The 19855-nt window shown below is 37.6% G+C and overlaps 1 protein-coding gene across 3 annotated transcripts in view; it reads left to right on the forward strand.

Annotated features, from left to right (window-relative positions):
• The first annotated feature begins 925 nt into the window (after positions 1-925).
• Positions 926-19855, forward strand: part of LOC133543408 (vesicle transport protein SFT2B-like) — a 19493-nt gene continuing 563 nt past the window's right edge. Inside the window, exons 1-5 of one of the 3 annotated variants that reach the window (XM_061887960.1) lie at positions 926-1124; positions 1307-1426; positions 12674-12759; positions 12823-12904; positions 19777-19812. In XM_061887960.1, the coding sequence (XP_061743944.1) occupies positions 1059-1124; positions 1307-1426; positions 12674-12759; positions 12823-12904; positions 19777-19812 (390 nt within the window). In that variant the 5' untranslated portion in view covers positions 926-1058. The remainder of the gene's footprint in view (positions 1125-1306; positions 1427-12673; positions 12760-12822; positions 12905-19776; positions 19813-19855) is intronic. The other 2 variants (XM_061887962.1, XM_061887961.1) reach the window with 2 other exon arrangements.

Here is a 19855-nt window from a genome sequence, read left to right on the forward strand (position 1 = left end):
TTCTTTTTCTCCTATGTCCCCCCCTCCCTTGTGGAGGGGGTCCGGTCCGATGACCATGGATGAAATACTGGTTGTCCAGAGTCGGGACCGCTTGCCTGTATCGATTGTGGACATCTCTACGCTGCTGATCCGCCTCCGCTTGAGATGGTTTCCTGTGGACGGGACTCTCGCTGCTGTCTTGGATCCGCTTTGAACTGAACTCTCGCGGCTGTGTTGGAGCCACTATGGATTGAACTTTCACAGCATCATGTTAGACCCGCTCGACATCCATTGCTTTCGGGCGGGGTTGCCCACATCTGAGGTCCTCTCCAAGGTTTCTCATAGTCAGCATTGTCACTGGCGTCCCACTGGATGTGAATTCTCCCTGCCCACTGGGTGTGAGTTTTCCTTGCCCTTTTGTGGGTTCTTCCGAGGATGTTGTAGTCGTAATGATTTGTGCAGTCCTTTGAGACATTTGTGATTTGGGGCTATATAAATAAACATTGATTGATTGATTGATTGATCTTGTATACATAACTCATTTGCATATCTACATGAAGCTATTTACGAATATCTCAATGACGTATTTATATTCTAAATATGCAGCAGCGTGCTAATAAGATGCACTTTATTTAGCATAAAGCACCATAAAGTAGGATATTTATTATTGATCATACATTAATGGAATAAATGTATCATGTATCATTTTATTTCTATTGTACAACACTTTCATATTCAAAACCCGGAAGTAAAGAAACTATTAGAAGTTGCTGAAATTTGGAGAAAAGGAAATGACTATTTTTTAAAAAAACACACTAATTAAAGCATAATCTTTGCGTTATTTAGAAAAAAAAAAGTGTTGTTGTTGAAGCGGACTTAATTACGAGCAACACCGCCGAGCGACCACGTGACAGTAAATGGAAATGACGTCAGAGGGAGCGCTTACTTCTCCTCCTCCTAGCAGGTGTGGAAGGAGTGACGTCACAAACCTGCTCAGGTTTGTTGATTCCGCTCAACTTCTGTGAGGAAATATTCTACTTTATCGTATTATTATTGTTATTGTTATTATTATTAATATTATGGATAAACTCAAGTCTGTTTTGAGCGGCGAGGAAACGCGACGAGAGGACAGAACGGTCCTCGAAGTAAGACGCCAACAATCTTTGATTTGCTCGCCTCATTCTTGTCTCTTCCTCCTCCGCTGAATTATTGTCAATCACATTTTCTACTTTTATATTCCTAACTTATTTTTCTTCCAAATAATATTTGGTTTAATCCCTATTTTTTTCCCCCATGATAATAATATTTGTGTTCATGTTCCTTCAAGACTGTGAATGAAGCTTCCACACTTGGATGGGGAACACGAATCAAAGGATTCATCGCCTGCTTCGTTATTGGGGGAGTATGTGCAATTCTTGTGAGTACTACTAGTACTACTAGTACACTTGTAAGTACTACTAGTACTATTCTTATGTGTACTACTCTTACATACTAGTAATGTTCTTGTGATTATTACTAATACCATACTTCTAAGTACTACTAGCGCTATTCTTGTGAGTACTACCAGCACCACTCTGACATAGTACTGTTCATGTGAGTACTACTAGTACTATACTTGTAAGTACTACTAGTACTATTCTTGTGAGTACTACTAGCACCACTCTGACATAGTACTGTTCATGTGAGTACTACTAGTACTATACTTGTAAGTACTACTAGTACTACTCTTATGAGTACTACAAATACTACTCTTACATACTAGTACTGTTCCTGTGAATACTACTAATAGAATACTTGTAAGTACTACTAGTACTATTCTTATGAGTACTACTAGTACTACTCTTACATACTAGTACTGTTCTTGTGAGTACTACTAGTACCATACTTCAAAGTACTACCAGCACTATTCTTGTGAGTGCTACTAGTACTACTCTGACATACTAGTACTGTTCTTGTGAGTACTACTAGTACTATACTTGTAAGTACTACTAGTACTACTCTGACAGACTAGTACTGTTATTGTGAGTACTACTAGTACGTTAATTGTAAGTATTACTATTACTATTCTTGTGAGTACTACTAGTACTGTTCTAGTCAATACTACTAGTACTGTACTTGTAAGTACTACTAGTACTATTCTTGTGAGTACTACTAGTACAATACTTGTAAGTACTACTTGTACTACTCTTACATACTAGTACTATTCATGTGAGTACTCCAAGTACTAATACATACCAGTATTGTTATTGTGAGTACTACTAGTACTATTACATATTAGTACTTTTCTTGTGAGTACTACAAGTGATGAATACTACTTGGATGAGAGCATGAACTGATGAATACTACTCGGATGTGAGCATGAAGTGATAAATACTACTTGGATGTGCGCGTGAAGTGATGAATACTACTTGGATGTGAGCGAGAAGTGATGAATATTACTTGGATGAGAGCGTGAAGTGATGAGTACTACTTGGATGTAAGCGTGAACTGGTGAATAATACTCAGACGTGAGTGTGAAGTAATGAATACAACTCGGATGAGAGCATGAAGGGATGAATACTACTTGGATGTGAGCGTGAAGGGATGAATACCACTAGGGTGTGAGCGTGAAGTGATGAATACTACTTTGATGTGAGCATGAAGTGAAGAATACTACTTGGATGTGAGCGGGAAGGGATGAGTATTACTTGGATTAGAGCATGAAGTGATGAATACTACTTGTATGAGAGCATAAAGTGATGAATACTACTTGTATGAGAGCATAAAGTGATGAATACTACTTGGATGAGAGCATAAAGTGATGAATACTACTTGGATGACAGCATGAAGTGATGAATAATACTTGGATGAGAGCGTGAAATGATGAATACTACTTGGATGAGAGCGTGAAGTGATGAATACTACTTGGATGAGAGCGTGAAGTGATAAATACTACTTGAATGTGAGCGTGAACTGGTGAATAATACTCGGACGTGAGTGTGAAGTGATGAATACTACTCGGATGAGAGCATGAAGGGGTGAACACTACTTGGATGTGAGCGTGAAGCAGTGAACACTACTTGGATGTGAGCGTGAAGTGATGAATACTACTTTGATGAGAGCGGGAAAGGATGAATACTACTTGGATTAGAGCATGAAGTGATGAATACTACTTGGATGAGAGCATGAAGTGAAGAATACTACTTGGATGTGAGCGGGAAGGGATGAATACTACTTGTATTAGAGCATGAAGTGATGAATGCTACTTGTATGAGAGCATAAAGTGATGAATATTACTTGGATGAGAGCATAAAGTGATGAATAATACTTGGATGAGAGCGTGAAATGATGAATACTACTTGGATGAGAGTGTGAAGTGATGAATACTACTTGGATGTGAGCGTGAAGCAATGAACACTACTTGGATGTGAGCGTGAAGTGATGAATACTACTTTGATGAGAGCGGGAAAGGATGAATACTACTTGGATTAGAGCATGAAGTGATGAATACTACTTGGATGAGAGCATGAAGTGAAGAATACTACTTGGATGTGAGCGGGAAGGGATGAATACTACTTGGATTAGAGCATGAAGTGATGAATGCTACTTGTATGAGAGCATAAAGTGATGAATATTACTTGGATGAGAGCATAAAGTGATGAATAATACTTGGATGAGAGCGTGAAATGATGAATACTACTTGGATGAGAGTGTGAAGTGATGAATACTACTTGGATGTGAGCGTGAACTGGTGAATAATACTCGGACGTGAGTGTGAAGTGATGAATACTACTCGGATGAGAGCATGAAGGGGTGAATACTACTTGGATGAGAGCATAAAGTGATGAATACTACTTGGATTAGAGCATAAAGTGATGAATACTACTTGGATGAGAGCATAAAGTGATTAATACTACTTGGATTAGAGCATGAAGTGATGAATACTACTTGGATGAGAGCATAAAGTGATGAATACTACTTGGATTACATCGTAAAGTGATGAATACTACTTAGATGTGAGCGTGAAGTGATGAATATTACTTGGATGAGAGCGTGAAGTGATGAATACTACTAGGATGTTAGTGTGAAGGAATGAATACTAATAGTATGTGAGCGTGAAGTGATGAATACTACTTTGATGAGAGCGGGAAGGGATGAATACTACTTGGATTAGAGTATGAAGTGATGAATACTACTTGGATGAGTGCTTAAAGTGATGAATACTACTTGGATTAGAGCATAAAGTGATGAATACTACTTGGATGAGAGCATGAAGTGAAGAATACTACTTGGATGTGAGCGGGAAGGGATGAATACTACTTGGATTAGAGCATGAAGTGATGAATGCTACTTGTATGAAAGCATAAAGCGATGAATACTACCTGGATGAGAGCATAAAGTGATGAATACTACTTGGATGACAGCATGAAGTGATGAATAATACTTGGATGAGAGCGTGAAATGATGAATACTACTTGGATGAGAGCGTGACGTGATGAATACTACTTGGATGACAGCGTGAAGTGATTAATACTACTTGGATGTGAGCCTGAACTGGTGAATAATACTCGGACATGACTGTGAAGTGAACTGGTGAATAATACTCGGACGTGAGTGTGAAGTGATGAATACTACTCGGATGAAAGCATGAAGGGGTGAATACTACTTGGATGTGAGCGTGAAGGGATGAATACTACTAGGATGTGAGCGTGAAGTGATGAATACTACTTTGATGAGAGCGGGAAAGGATGAATACTACTTGGATTAGAGTATGAAGTGATGAATACTACTTGGATGAGAGCATAAAGTGATGAATACTACTTGGATTAGAGCATAAAGCGACGAATACTACTTGGATTAGAGCATGAAGTGATGAATCCTACTTGGATGAGATCATAAAGTGATGAATACTACTTGGATTAGAGCATGAAGTGATGAATACTACTTGGATGAGAGCATAAAGTGATGAATACTACTTGGATGAGAGCATGAAGTGATGAATACTACTTGGATGAGAGCATAAAGTGATGAATACTACTTGGATGAGAGCTTAAAGTGATGAATACTACTTGGATTAGTGCATAAAGTGATGAATATTACTTGGATTACGTCATAAAGTGATGAATACTACTTGGAAATGAGCGTGAAGTGATGAATATTACTTGGATGAGAGCGTGAAGTGATGAATACTACTAGGATGTGAGTGTGAAGGAATGAATACTAATAGTATGTGAGCGTGAAGTGATGAATACTACTTTGATGAGAGCGGGAAAGGATGAATACTACTTGGATTAGAGCATGAAGTGATGAATACTACTTGGATGAGAGCATGAAGGGATGAATACTACTTGGATTAGAGCATAAAGTGATGAATACTACTTGGATAAGAGCATGAAGTGATGAATACTACTTAGATGACAGCATAAAGTGATGAATACTACTTGGATGAGAGCATGAAGTGATGAATACTACTTGGATGAGAGCATAAAGTGATGAATACTGCTTGGATGACAGCATAAAGTGATGAATAATACTTGGATGAGAGCGTGAAGTGATGAGTACTACTTGGATGTGAGCGTGACCTGGTGAATAATACTCAGACGTGAGTATGATGAATACTACTCTGTTGAGAGCATGAAGGGATGAATACTACTTGGAAGTGAGCGTGAAGGGATGAATACTACCAGGATGTGAGTGTGAAGGGATGAATACTACTAGTATGTGAGCTTGAAGTGATGAATAATAATTTGATGAGAGCGTAAAGTGATTAACACTACTTGAATGAGAGCATAAAGTGATGAATACAACTCGGATTAGAGAATGACGTGATGACTACTACTTGGATGAGAGTGTGACGTGATGAATACTACTGGGATGAGAGCGTGAAGTGATGAATACTACTTGGATGATAGCATGAAGTGATGAATACTACTTGGATTAGAGCATGAAGTGGTGACTTCTACTTGGATGAGAACATGAAGTGATGAATACTACTTGGATGATAGCATGAAGTGATGAATACTACTTGGATGAGAGGATAAATGTCTTGTAAGACAAACCAAACAGTTACCATTGATGGAATGTCCTGAGAATACAAAAAGCTGATGAATGAAAACATCCATAAATATACTTTTACTTGGTACTACTACAATTTGTACTAATCTCAGAAGTACTTTATCTTTGTCCTTATGCTACTATTCTTGTAAGTATATTTTTACTTTGACTTACTTGCACTATTATTGTGAGTATACTTTTACTCGGTACTACTTCAAGCATTCACTATTCTTAGAAGTACTTTTTATTTGTCCTAATACTTCTATTTATGTAAGTATACTTTGACTTACTGGTACTATCATTGTGAATGTACTTTTACTTAGTACTACTACAAGCATCTACTATTCTTAGAAATATTTTTTACTTTTACAATTTCTGTAACTGCACTTTTTGTCTTTGCTATCAATATTATTCTACGTATACTTTTGCTTCGTCTTACTACTATTATTCCTGTGTGTGTACTTTTACTTGGTTTTACTACAAGCATGTAGTATTCTAAGAGGTATTTTGCCTGTTCTTACTACTATTTTTGTAGGGGTACTTTTTTTTGGACTTAGTACAAGCATGTAGTAATCTTAGAGGTATTTTTTACTTTGTCTTAATACTTCTAGTAAGTATATTTTTACTTTGACCTAGTGGTACTATCATTGTGAAAATACTTTTACTTGTTTTTACTCCAAGCATGTACTATTATTAGACGTATACTTACTTTGTATTAATACTTATATTCTTGTAAGTATACTTGTACTTTGACTTACTGGTACTACCATTGTGAATATACTTTTACTTAGTACTACTACAAACATGTTCTATTCTTAGAAGTATACTTACTTTATCTTAATAGTTATATTCTTGTAAGTATACTTTGACTTACTGGTGCTATCATTGTGAATATACTTTTACTTAGGACTACTACAAGCATGTTCTATTCTTAGAAGTATACTTACTTAGTCTTAATAGTTATATTCTTGTAAGTTGTACTTTGCCTTACTGGTACTATCATTGTGAATATACTTTTACTTGGTTGTACTCCAAGCATGTACTATTCTTGGAAGTATTTTACTTTGTCTTAATTCTTATATTCTTGTAAGTATACTTTTACTTTGACTTACTGGTACTATCATTGTGAATATACTTTTACTTAGGACTACTCCAAGCATGTACTATTCTTGGAAGTATTTTACTTTGTCTTAATTCTTATATTCTTGTAAGTATACTTTTACATTGACTTACTGGTACTATCACTGTGAATATACTTTTACTTAGGACTACTACAAGCATGTACTATTCTCAGAAGTATACTTACCTTGTCTTAATACTTATATTTCTTTTAAGTTTTACTTTGACTTACTGGTACTATCATTGTGAGTATACTTTTACTTAGTACTACTACAAGCATGTACTATTCTTAGAAGTATACTTACTTTGTCTTAATACTTCTGTTCTTTACTTACTAGTGCTATCATTGTGAATATACTTTCAGTTGTTGTTACTCCAAGCATGTACTATATTCTCGTAAGTTGTACTTTGCCTTACTGGTACTACCATTTGTGAAATATACTTTTACTTTGTAATACTACAAGCATGTACTATTCTTAGAAGTATATTTACGTTGTCTTATTACTTTTATTCTTGTAAGTATACTTGTACTTTGACTTACTGGTACCACCATTGTGAATATACTTTTACTTAGTACTACTACAAGCATGTACTATTCTTAGAAGTATACTTACGTTGTCTTAATACTTATATTCTTGTAAGTACATTTGTACTTTGACTTACTGGTACTATCATTGTAAATATACTTTCACTTGTTACTCCAAGCATGTACTATTTTTAGAAGTATACTTACTTTGTCTTAATACTTATATTCTTGTAAGTATACTTTTACTTTGACATATACAAGTACATATACATACATACACTCATGCACATCATCACGTTTCATCAAACATATATCTATGTTGTTGACCTAGGGTAAACTGGTTAACACATGGCATACTGACAAAACTTAACCTATTGTTACTATAACAATCTACAAAATTAAAATAGATTGCCTCTCTCTCTTCCCCTCCATCTTTCGGTATTCCTTTTTTTAAATTTTTTTATTTATCTTTCTAGTTATTATGTATACGTATTGTTGCAATTGAACAACTGTATTGTTGATAATAGAGGTAAACTATTGGTATTGTTCATAACCAATAGCGATTTTTGTAAAGACGCTGAGATCATTATCCATGCGTTTGTTACGCCTCGTCTCGATTACTGTAACGTACTATTTTCGGGTCTCCCCATGTCTAGCATTAAAAGATTACAGTTGGTAGAAAATGCGGCTGCTAGACTTTTGACAAGAACAAGAAAGTTTGATCACATTACGCCTGTACTGGCTCACCAGCACTGGCTTCCTGTGCACTTAAGATGTGACTTTAAGGTTTTACTACTTACGTATAAAATACTACACGGCCTAGCTCCATCCTATCTTGCCGATTGTATTGTACCATATGTCCCGGCAAGAAATCTGCGTTCAAAGGACTCCGGCTTATTAGTGATTCCTAGAGCCCAAAAAAAGTCTGCGGGCTATAGAGCGTTTTCATTTCGGGCTCCAGTATTCTGGAATGCCCTCCCGGTAACAGTTCGAAATGCCACCTCAGTAGAAGCATTTAAGTCTCACCTTAAAACTCATTTGTATACTTTAGCCTTTAAATAGACCTCCTTTTTAGACCAGTTGATCTGCCGTTTCTTTTCTTTTTCTCCTATGTCCCACTCTCCCTTGTGGAGGGGGTCCGGTCCGATCCGGTGGCCATGTACTGCTCGCCTGCGTATCGGCTGGGGACATCTCCGCGCTGCTGATCCGCCTCCGCTTGGGATGGTTTCCTGCTGGCTCCGCTGTGAACGGGACTCTCGCTGCTGTGTTGGATCCGCTTTGGACTGGACTCTCGCGACTGTGTTGGATCCATTATGGATTGAACTTTCACAGTATCATGTTAGACCCGCTCGACATCCATTGCTTTCGTCCTCTCCAAGGTTCTCATAGTCATCATTGTCACCGACGTCCCACTGGGTGTGAGTTTTCCTTGCCCTTATGTGGGCCTACCGAGGATGTCGTAGTGGTTTGTGCAGCCCTTTGAGACACTAGTGATTTAGGGCTATATAAGTAAACTGATTGATTGATTGATTTTCCAATGGTATTTGTATTGCTCCAGTTGTAGTGTAAAAATGCTCAATGTCATTTCTATATTCTTATTTATTTCACTAACTGCTTCTTTGTTATCACTTTGACGATCATATTTGTACATATCTTATGTGCTGGTGTTGTTCTATTGTTGTTGTTGTTGTTGTTTTTGTCTCTCTGTCTAATCCCCCTCTTATCCCCACAATTTCCCCCTCTATCTTCCTTTTTTTTCTCTTTCTATCGCCTCCTGCTCTGGCCCGGCTGCACCAAATGATAATATAAATACATCTAATAAAGTCAAATTGGGCAACAAGAGAAGTATCCTACACTTCTCTTTTGTGTAGTAAATCTGAACAGCCGATATGGGCACCTACATCAACTAAAGACGCTGAGATCATTATCCATGCGTTTGTTACGTCTCGTCTCGATTACTGTAACGTATTATTTTCGGGTCTCCCCATGTCTAGCATTAAAAGATTACAGTTGGTACAAAATGCGGCTGCTAGACTTTTGACAAGAACAAGAAAGTTTGATCACATTACGCCTGCACTGGCTCACCTGCACTGGCTTCCTGTGCACTTAAGATGTGACTTTAAGGTTTTACTACTTACGTATAAAATACTACACGGTCTAGCTCCATCCTATCTTGCCGATTGTATTGTACCGTATGTCCCGGCAAGAAATCTGCGTTCAAAGGACTCCGGCTTATTAGTGATTCCTAGAGCCCAAAAAAAGTCTGCGGGCTATAGAGCGTTTTTCGTTCGGGCTCCAGTACTCTGGAATGCCCTCCCGGTAACAGTTCGAGATGCTACCTCAGTAGAAGCATTTAAGTCTCACCTTAAAACTCATCTGTATACTCTAGCCTTTAAATAGACCTACTTTTTAGACCAGTTGATCTGCCGCTTCTTTTCTCTCTCCTATGTCCCCCCCTCCCTTGTGGAGGGGGTCCGGTCCGATGACCATGGATGAAGTACTGGCTGTCCAGAGTCGAGACCCAGGATGGACCGCTTGCCTGTATCGGTTGGGGACATCTCTACGCTGCTGATCCGCTTGAGATGGTTTCCTGTGGATGGGACTCTCGCTGCTGTCTTGGATCCGCTTGAACTGAACTCTCGCGGCTGTGTTGGAGCCACTATGGATTGAACTTTCACAGTATCATGTTAGACCCGCTCGACATCCATTGCTTTCGGTCCCCTAGAAAGGGGGGGGTCGCCCACATCTGAGGTCCTCTCCAAGGTTTCTCATAGTCAGCATTGTCACTGGCGTCCCACTGGATGTGAATTCTCCCTGCCCACTGGGTGTGAGTTTTCCTTGCCCTTTTGTGGGTTCTTCCGAGGATGTTGTAGTCGTGATGATTTGTGCAGTCCTTTGAGACATTTGTGATTTGGGGCTATATAAATAAACATTGATTGATTGATTGAGTGATATATGATTTGCCTGAGAAGCTGGACAGGACAAAAAAAATACTTTTACTTTGACTGACTGGTACTAACATTGTGAATATACATTTATTTAGTACTACTACAAGCATGTACTGTTCTTAGAAGTATACTTACTTTGTCTTAATACTTCTATTCTTGTGAGTATACTTTTACTTGGTCTTACTACAAATATGTACTGTTTTTAGAAGTATAATTTTACTTTGTCTTACTAGAAGCATGTTGTAAATACTTGTACTTTGTCAAACTAGTACTTTTTTGTTAGTATACTTTTACTTCCCTTAGTAATACTATTCCTTTTACTTGGTCTTACATGTACTATTAGAAGTTTACCTTGACCTTTTTTTACCAGAAGCATGTACTTTTCTTGTAAGTACTTTGACTTTGCCTTACGAGAAGCGTGTACAATTTTTGTAAATACATTTATTTCGTCCCACTAGTACTATTCTTCTAAGTTTACTTATACTTTCCCCCACTACACGTATGTAGTATTAATGTGAGGATACATTTAAGAGTCATGAAAATAATGTTTTGTTTAGTTTTACTTGATGTTACTAGAAGGTTGTAGTATTCCTGTGAGTATTAGGTTGGGTTGTACTTTGTGCTGCTGTAGTACTTGCATAAGTACTTTGAGTGTGAGTAGTACAACGTGTTTTGCAGGTCCGTCCAGGTTTTAGGAATGTTGCTGCAGCAGATGTTCGTCTGGTTTTTTGTTGTTGTTTTTTTCATTCAACTTTATTCACAACCCCACCTAGCAAAGTATCTCAAAATTTTAAATACGTAAACATGTGGATATTTTTAAAACAATTTACATCAAATGAAGTAATGTAAGAAAAACTATATTTAGCGAGTTTCAATTAGCTTTTGGGCAGTTTTGCTTTGTTTGAAATATAATTTATATTTTTAACATGTCTTATAACAATTTGTATCATTACAAAACCCAAAAACGAGGGTCCAGTCCATACTGGATCTAACATAATAGTGAGAGTCCAGTCCATAGGGGATCTAGCATAATATTGTGAGAGTCCAGTCCATAGTGGATCTAACATAATAGTGGGAGTCCAGTCTATAGTAGATCTAGCATAATATTGTGAGAGTCCAGTCCATAGTGGATCTAACATAATAATGAGAGTCCAGTCCATAGTGGATCTAACATAATAGTGAGAGTCCAGTCCATAGGGGATCTAACATAATAGTGAGAGTCCAGTCCATAGTGGATCTAACATAAGGGTGGGAGTCCAGTCCATAGTGGATCTAACATAACAGTGAGAGTCCAGTCCATAGTGGATCCAACATAATAATGAGAGTCCAGTCCATAGGGGATCTAACATAATAGTGAGAGTCCAGTCCATAGTGGATCTAACATAACAGTGAAAGTCCAGTCCATAGTGGATCTAACATAACAGTGAGAGTCCAGTCCATAGTGGGGCCAGCAGGAGACCATCCTGAGCGGGTCAGCAGCGCTGAGATGTCCCCAACTGATGCACAGGCGGTCCACCCCGGGTCCCGACTCTGTACAGCCAGCACTTTATCCATGGCCACCGGACCTGTGCCACCCCCTCCACAAGGGAGAAGGGGGCAGAGCAGAAAAAATAAAGAAACGGCAGATCAACTGGTCTACAAAGGGGGTCTATTTAAAGGCTCGAGTATACAAATGAGTTTTAAGATGGGACTTAAATGCTTCTACTGAGGTAGCATTTATATAGCATTCCTGAGTACTGGAGCCCCAATAGAAAACGCTGTATAGCCCGCAGACTTTTTTTGGGCTCTGGGAATCACTAACAACGCAGATTTCTTGACTTGACATATAGTATGGGCAAGATAGGATGGAGCTAGAATTTTATACGTAAGTAGTAAAACTCCGAAGTCACATCTTAAGTGCACAGGAAGCCAGTGCAGGTGAGCCAGTATAGGTATATATGTAGGTATATATGTATATAAAGGTATCTACAGTATCAAACTTTCTTGTTCTTGTCAAAGGTCTAGCAGCCGCATTTTGTACCAACGGCAATCTTTTAATGCTAAAGTACTGCGTGGTGCGTGTTTGCAGGGCGTGTGCCTGCTCTTCCTCCCCAGGATCGGCATCATCCTCTTCATCGTCTTTTACACCTTCGGCAACGTCTGCGCTCTGTGCAGGTCAGTGCGCGCAGCGGCCGTCTTCTTTCCCCGCGCAGCTTATTCATGACCATGTGTCCGCAGCACCATGTTCCTGATGGGCCCCGTCAAGCAGCTGAAGAGGATGTGTGACAAGACAAGAGCCCTGGCCACCGCCATCATGATCGTGAGCGCTCAAACTCAATGTGACCACCACCGATCCACAGATTATGCATGAACAATAATAAATATTATAAATATGTATAAGGAAACTTAATGTAACAAAGTAAAAGCAAAGTAAAATACTCCAAGTAAAAAAAAAAGCATGTTGCATTAAAACTACCCCGAGTGCAAATGATCCAAAAAGCTACGTAAATAAACGTAGCGTGTTACTACCACCTCTGGTTACTACTTATTCCCAGCAGGAGCAAGACATTGAAACAACGTTGACAGCTTGTTGAATTAGGTCCTGACATTGAGCAACTCAAACATACCCTTGAAACAACATCCTTTTTGACGACGTTTAATCAATGTCAGGTTGTGACCTTAATTTGACGCTTGAATTTTTGTCATTTCCCCACCAATATTCTACAACACAAATACAACGTTTAATCAATGTTGAGTTGTGACGGTGATTTGACCATTGAAATTTGGTCATTTCCCAACCAATATTCTACAACACAAATACAACATTGAAACAACATTTTTTTTGACGACGTTTAATCAATGTTGAGTTGTGACGGTGATTTGACATTGAAATTTGGTCATTTTCCAAACCGATATTCTACAACACAAATACAACATTGGAACAACATTTTTTTTAATGACATTTAATCAATGTTGTGTTCTGATGTTGATTTGACCATTGAAATTTGGTCATTTTCCAAACCGATATTCTATAACACAAATACAACGTTGGAACAACATGCTTTTTGACAACGTTTAATCAATGTTGAGTTGTGACGGTGATTTGACCATTGAAATTTGGTCATTTTCCAAACCAATATTCTACAACACAAATACAACATTGAAACAACATTTTTTTTGACGACGTTTAATCAATGTTGAGTTGTGACGGTGATTTGACCATTGAAATTTGGTCATTTCCCAACCAATATTCTAAAACCCAAATACAACGTTCAAACAACATGGTTTTTGACAACGTTTAGTCAATGTCGGGTTGTGATGTTGATTTGACATTGAAATTTGGTCATTTCCCAACCAATATTCTACATCACATACAAGGTTGGAACAACATTTTTTTTGACGACGTTTAATCAATGTTGAGTTGTGACGGTGATTTGACCATTGAAGTTTGGTCACTTTCAAAACCGATATTCTATAACACAAATACAACGTTGAAATAACATGTTTTTTGACAACTTTTAATCAATGTTGAGTTGCGACGTTAATTTGACGCTTGAATTTTTGTCATTTCCCAACCAATATTCTACAACACAAATACAACACTGGAACAGCATTTTTTTTAATGACATTTAATCAATGTTGTGTTCTGATGTTGATTTAACCATTGAAATTTGGTCATTTCCCAACCAATATTCTAAAACCCAAATACAACGTTCAAATAACATGCTTTTTGACAACGTTTAGTCAATGTCGGGTTGTGACGTTAATTTGACGCTTGAATTTTTGTCATTTCTCCACCAATATTCTACAACACAAATACAACGTTTAATCAATGTTGAGTTGTGACGGTGATTTGACCATTGAAATGTGGTCATTTTCCAACCAATATTCTACAACACAAATACAACATTGAAACAACATTTTTTTTGACGACGTTTAATCAATGTTGAGTTGTGACGGTGATTTGACCATTGAAATTTGGTCATTTTCCAAACCGATATTCTATAACACAAATACAACATTGGAACAACATGCTTTTTGACAACGTTTAATCAATGTCAGGTTGTGACGTTAATTTGACATTGAAATGTGGTCATTTCCCAATCAATATTCTACAACACAAATATAACATTGAAACAACAATTTTTGACAACGTTTAATCAATGTTGAGTTGTGACGGTGATTTGACCATTGAAATTTGGTCATTTTCCAAACCGATATTCTACAACACAAATACAACGTTGAAATAACATGCTTTTTGATGACGTGTATTTACTGTCAGGTTGACCATTGAATTTTGGTCATTTCCCCACCAATATTCTACAACACAAAAATAATATTGAAACAACATGCTTTTTTATGACGTATAATCAATGTTGTGTTCTGGTGTTGATTTGACCATTGAAATGTGGTCATTTCCCAACCAATATTCTACAACATGAATACAACGTTGAAGCAACATGCTTTTTGGCGACGTTTAATCAATGTCAGGTTATGACGTTAATTGGACCATTGAAATTTGGTCATTTCCAAACCAATATTCTACAACACAAATACAACGTTGGAACAACATGCTTTTTGACAACGTTTAATCAATGTTGGGTTGCGACGTTAATTTGACATTGAAATGTGGTCATTTCCCAACCAATATTCTACAACAGAAATAATTATTTACGAGGGAAAATAATGTACACAATACCTTTTATTGAAATAAAAAAACGTAAGATATCCTGTAGGGGTGTGGGGAAAAAATCGATTCGAATCGAATATGTTGCGATTCAGGATCGATTCTCTTTTTTTTTTTTTTTTTTTTTAATCAATTTTGAGACCCTGCCCCAAGTGGAGGAGTTCAAGTACCTATGAGTCTTGTTCACGAGTGAGGGAAGAGTGGATCGTGAGATCGACAGGCGGATCGGTGCGGCGTCTTCAGTAATGCGGACGTTGTACCGATCCGTTGTGGTGAAGAAGGAGCTGAGCCGGAAGGCAAAGCTCTCAATTTACCGGTCGATCTACGTTCCCATCCTCACCTATGGTCATGAGCTTTGGGTCATGACCGAAAGGATAAGATCACGGGTACAAGCGGCCCAAATGAGTTTCCTCCGCCGGGTGGCGGGGCTCTCCCTTAGAGATAGGGTGAGAAGCTCTGCCATCCCGGAGGAACTCAAAGTAAAGCCGCTGCTCCTTCACATCGAGAGGAGCCAGATGAGGTGGTTCGGGCATCTGGTCAGGATGCCACCCGAACGCCTCCCTAGGGAGGTGTTTAGGGCACGTCCAAGCGGTAGGAGGCCACGGAGAAGACCCAGGACACGTTGGGAAGACTATGTCTCCCGGCTGGCCTGGGAACGCCTCGGGATCCCCCGGGAAGAGCTGGACGAAGTGGCTGGGGAGAGGGAAGTCTGGGTTTCGCTGCTTAGGTTGTTGCCCCCGTGACCCGACCTCGGATAAGCGGAAGAAGATGGATGGATGGATGGATTTTTTAAAATTTAATTATTTTTTTATTTATTTTTTTATCTATCCAACAAAATAATACACAGCAATACCATAACAATGCAATCCAATTCCAAAACCAAACCTGACCCAGCAACACTCGGAACTGCAATAAACAGAGCAATTGAGAGGAGACACAAACACAACACAGAACAAACCAAAAGTAGTGAAACAAAAATGATTATCAACAACAGTATCAAAAATAGTTATAATTTCAGCATAGCAGTGATTAAAAATCCCTCATTGACATTATCATTAGACATTTATAAAAATTGGAAAAAAAAAAAGAATAGTGTCACAGTGGCTTACACTTCATCGCATCTCGTAAACTTGACAACACACTGTGTGCAATGTTTTCACAAATATAAAATAAGTCATATTTTTGGTTCGTTTAATAGTTAAAACAAATTTACATTATTGCAATCAGTTGATAAAACATTGTCCTTTACAATTATAAAACCTTTTTACAAAAATCTACTACTCTGCTAGCATGTCAGTGGTATAGTAGATCCTGGTGAAATCCTATGTATTGAATGAATAGAGAATAGTTTTGAATTGGGAAAAATATCGTTTTTGAATCGAAAAAATCGATATATTATCGAATCGCGACCCCAAGAATCAGTATTGAAACGAATCGTGGGACACCCAAAGATTCGCAGCCCTAATATCCTGCATATGCAGTAGAAAGATGCTAAATACGAACGCACAGTCTGTGTGCTTCTAAAAGGCGGGGCCTGTTGCCTGGTGACGTATGACCTCATCGAGGGTTGCAACGGTGCTGTTTGTTAGCATTAGCAGTTAGCGGCGCCAACTCTTTTGAATCTTTTCACCCGATTGTGTTGCGTCCGCTTCATAACAAGATCGAATGTGCTTCCACGGCTGTCATATCTTCTTGTCAACAAACGGGGCGTTGTTTGGATGACAAGTTCGTCACTTCAATCATTGATTTGTTATCCATCATTCCCATTGTGTGATGTTACCTCTTCCTATTTGATACCAAGTTCATTTTAGGGTTTTCACAAGTAAAACTATATTTTCTGCGTTAAATTTACGGCACTTGTGACGCTGTTTTGCGGCGGACAAAAAAACCACATCAAAAAGTAGCGTGCCACGTTACATCAAGCTATCGCCAACGGCGTTGTAACGGACCTAAAAGTAATCAATTAGATTACACGTTACCAGTAAAAGTAACGGCGTTATTATTAGGGATGTCCCGATACAACTTTTTCACTTCCGATACGATACCGATATTGTAGCCTTGAGTATTTGCCGATATCAATACGATACGATATAGGCACGAATCATACATATATTTATTCCTTATTTTGTTTTGTAGAATGTTAGAAAAGGCTTGATAAAGTGATGTTACTGTTACTGATGTTGTAGTGTTAAAACAGAAAACAATAGTCAGCAAGAGTAGGTATAGGAAAAACTGACCCATTTATTATTAACCAATTGGTTACATAAATTTTAACTTTCAACATAAGCGTATTACCTCAACAAATCCAATAAAAACAAAATGTTATATTTAAAGTGCAAACTAACCACTAATACCAACATAATTATACAATTGAAAAGAATAAATTAGAAGACCCTGAAAAATAACCTAAATAAATCCAATAAAATAAACAAAAAACGTTTTAAAGTGCAAACAATTCAAGTTCACTTCAGTTATTTTTTTACTGTCAGCATATGTTGGAAACAACTGTGGGCAGGGACAAAAACCACAAAAACAACACAATATTGTCCACTGTCCAACTGCTCTAAATTAAGAGTTCACAGCTCCAGTTTCACTGACTGACTATGCCCAAAACAATGTAGTAATTACTCTTAGTCTTCACTGAAGAATAGTGTAAACACAATAAACATATCACTCTAATAACAAGAGCATAAAACAAATAATAATCGGTCAGTGCTGACTACCCTTACTACTCCTCCTCCTCCTTCTCCACTTTCTGCAGTCCGAGCATAATGTGGAGATTTTTTTTTAAGAAGATAAGCATTTCGGCATGCTGTGAGTTAAAATACTTCCACACAGCCGACATCAGTACACTTTGCTGAGCACACGCGTTGTCGTTGTTGTGATCACGTGGGCTGTGCATGCTGGATCAGAGACGCTCTTCTTCCGCGGCCGCCACCAACGTTAATTAAGGGGCATTGCCGCCACCTACTGTGTTGGAGTGTGATCACACCAGTCACCTATTATAGAAGTGCTGCAGCGGCAAATGGACAGCTTATATCGGAGCGCTTATATCGGAGTTTTTAGATTCAGTCCGATAAAATCCGATATTCCCTTTTTTGGCTAATATCGGACCGATTTCCGATATCAATATCGGATCGGGACATCCTAGTTATTATTTAAACGCCTTTATTACGACTGCTGGTGGCAAGCTACTTTTGATGTGGATTAACGTCTAGAAAATAGCGTCAGAAACACAGGAAGTAACTTTTTACCAATGAAAGCAACACAAAAATGAAGGTGATAAGAAAGTAAAAAAGAGGCAACATCACACAGCAAACATGCAATACACACACACACGCAATACTACTATGGGGGAATAATGAATGAATGGTTTATTTTGAGCCATGCAAACAAAACAAGAGAATGACATAAAATACAAAAGAAATATATAGATACATTATTTTTACACCTACATTGAAAACATTACATGTGACTAATCTTTTGTAGATGTCAAGATTGGCTCAAAAGGGAGTGGGAAGAAGTAAACTTATTAGGTCCCACCCCCATACATACACAATATATATATATACAATATATAATACAATAATATGTATAATATAATTCAATTCAGTGGTTGCTGTTATATATTGTCTATATAAAATACATTTAAATTCACACACACTTACATATATACATATGTACACACACATATGTACACAACACACACATATACACACACACATATATACAATTTATATATATATATACATAAATATATATATATATATATATATATATATATATATATATATATATATATATATATATATATATATATATATACATACACATAATCACATACATACACACATGCATATACCCAAAATACACACACACACACACACACACCTAATATAAATACTATAAATATAATAGTATATATAATATACACTTTTGTCTAAACATTATTAACGTGAATTAATGAACAACAAATCAATGATTGAAGTGTAATCCTACAATCCGTCGTTTATGGACATGGAAGCATACTCAATCTCTATTAGCTTGTGCTAACGCAATCCCTTGAAAAGATTCAACAGAGTTACCGTAACTGCCCGCAAACTGCGAGTGTGAGCTGACAAACAGCTGAGCTAATGCTGCGCTGTCTGGGCACTGACGTCGCGCATCACTTAGCAACAGGCCCCGCCTTTTACAGGCACACGCACACACTCTGGTTTCATGAAACATCTCCACTGCATATGCTAGATATGTAAAAGTTTTTTTTTGTTTTTTAAGTAATGCAATAATTTCCTCCCCAGGTAATTTACATTTATTAAATTGTAAATCCGCTAGTAATTCATTTTTTGGGAAAGTAATGAATAAGTATAATTAATTACTTTTTAAAAAGTAATTTTTTTCAACCCAGTTTATCATTCATGACATACATAATTCTTACTGTGCCTATTGTAAATATTTCCTACTCATTATTATTATGATGACATGTATTGTTGTTATCCTAATTCCAGACTTGTCTGGTGTTGACGCTCTGTGCTGCCTTCTGGGTGCGTGACTTCTTCCATTATTTCATTAAAAACAGACATAAAT

The sequence above is a fragment of the Nerophis ophidion genome, linkage group LG26 (assembly GCF_033978795.1).
Source record: "Nerophis ophidion isolate RoL-2023_Sa linkage group LG26, RoL_Noph_v1.0, whole genome shotgun sequence".
In the NCBI taxonomy this organism is placed as follows: Eukaryota; Metazoa; Chordata; class Actinopteri; order Syngnathiformes; family Syngnathidae; genus Nerophis; species Nerophis ophidion.